We start from the raw sequence: 2,058 nt of genomic DNA, 5'->3' as shown, positions 1-2,058 counted from the left end.
AAAATAAGGTGCCGAGCGCCGACGAGCTGGAGTTGATTTGCACTGCCTCCTCGTGTTCCCCGAGCCTGGAGGCCCTGCGAGAGCTTCAGGTCGCCCATTGCGCCGGCACAGACACCGTCACGGTTGGGTACAATGTCTACCCGGCCACGTACGCGGTCGACCTGATGCTGCACACGTACAAGTGGGCGTGCCTGACGGACACTACGTGAGTTGACTTGCCATACCTAAGGTATTTGTTCCGTCTCTGCGCTCTTGGACCGCTGATGCGCGCGAGCCAGGACCGGAGCTCGCTGCCTCTCTCTCCTTGTCCAGCAAGCAAGCGCCGAAAACGGCATGTCACCGTCCGACCTCTGCTCGGCCTGCAGCCTTCGACTGAGTCAGGCCGTTCTGGACTCGCCGCTGGGCTACACGGATGCTCTGGCGGCCGACTACTCTTCCCTGACCTCTTCGTACGTGATCCTCCCATCCCAGTTACGCCTCATCACTGACTGAACAATGCCAACATCAAGTTGCCAAGTGACATCCTACCCAGTGACTTCGCCGACCCGCTACGCACTGGGTACCACTACAGCTCCGATCCCGACACCGGCAGATGGGGTCCCTGTCCCTTCCTACACCTGTGAAAGCCGATATACCATCCAGGAGTCGGACACGTGCGAGTCCATCAGCCGGGCCAAGCAGGTGTCCACATTCTCCCTGCTCTACTCCAACAAGCTCCCCATGTTCTGTTTGGACTTCCCCGCGGTGGGAACGGAGATTTGCATCCCGCAGCGGTGCAACACGTACATGGTCTTGCCGATCGACACGTGCCAAAGCGTGGCCGAAAAACACGGCTTGACGGCCGCCAAGCTCATTGAGCTCAACCCGAATCTAAAGTCTCAGTGCGACAATCTGCGTGCCCTGACTGGCCACGCGATCTGCCTGAGCCCGCCCGGGGTTGTGTCGACGACGGCGACGCCACAGCCAACGACGGCATCATAGTGAGACCAAACCACAGCCCTTAGCCTTTTCATCATGCACAGCCGACGCTAACCACCGAGCACCAACGCACCCCACAAGACACAGCTTCAGCTTCGACAACCTGTGCCTCAACCTGGGCGCCCCTAGCAGCTGCTTCACGACGGCGTGGGAGACGCCCGAGAGCGATATACCGTGGCCGACGGCCACCAGCAGCAGCACGGGCAGCAGTAGTACCTCCTCGGCAACGGCGCCGGTGTGGACGGACCCTGCCTCGCTGCCCTTGGCGTTGGGGACGAGGGAGGGCTGTGCCAGATACGACATCGTCTACGACGACGAGCCGCCGGTCAGATACGTGAACCCGAACGCGTGCTGGTGGAGGGCGAACATGTGGGGAAGTAAGTGGAAAGATCCGCTTTGCCAGTCTGCGCCCCGCGGATCTCTGATGAGGGAGATGCTGACTTGCTTTCTCCTCGTTGGCAGTCACTCACGAACAGCTGATGGAATGGAATCCGTCTCTCAATTACGACGTGGCGGACGAGTCGACGTGGAATTCGTGCCAGTTTGAGGCGGGGTATTCATATTGTATTATGGCTTAGCTGAGTCCGAAGTCGGGAGGAGTGCGCCTCTATTTGTTTGATCTGGCCTAGGCCTCTGCGAACCCAAGTCATTGAAGCAAAGCTTCGCTTCAATGACGATGCTCTGGAATGTACAGTACTGTGTACATGGAAGAAGCGAGGAAGGAACGCTTCGCTTCATTTACTAGGCCCTTTCGACAAAGTCATCTCATTCAATAACAATTGGATACCACAGCTAGTTTGGGCTGTGCCAGGCCTTTCAACACGTGGCCGTTACAAATACTTTTGCAGTCTGCTAGGTACAGTAGTACTACAAGCGACAGAGTGAGTAAGCTATATATAGCGTTATAGGATAGGGACCCACAGCACCTGGACACAAGCATCACCAAAAGTCTCGTCTACGGTACTAAGGCCCGAGCCAGGTAGACGACCAAGCCAGAGGAAGCCCAGGGCCAGGAACAACAAGCCAGCAGAGTCGCCGGCCCTGCGCGACCCTGGCTGGTCGTCGGATTTGGTGGGCTCG

General features: G+C 58.0%; 1 protein-coding gene across 1 annotated transcript; it reads left to right on the top strand.

Moving 5' to 3' along the window:
• N657DRAFT_509796 (carbohydrate-binding module family 50 protein) lies at positions 1–1,260 on the top strand. The gene is made up of 4 exons (XM_062787716.1): positions 1–205; positions 279–449; positions 510–980; positions 1,060–1,260. Coding segments are annotated over exons 1-4 (684 nt in total). The 5' UTR covers positions 1–164; the 3' UTR covers positions 1,061–1,260.
• The last annotated feature ends 798 nt before the right edge of the window (positions 1,261–2,058 follow it).

This window comes from Parathielavia appendiculata (genome assembly GCF_033297405.1).
Source record: "Parathielavia appendiculata strain CBS 731.68 unplaced genomic scaffold N657scaffold_93, whole genome shotgun sequence".
Lineage (NCBI taxonomy): Eukaryota > Fungi > Ascomycota > Sordariomycetes > Sordariales > Chaetomiaceae > Parathielavia > Parathielavia appendiculata.
This window is presented reverse-complemented; position numbering and strand designations above follow the sequence as displayed.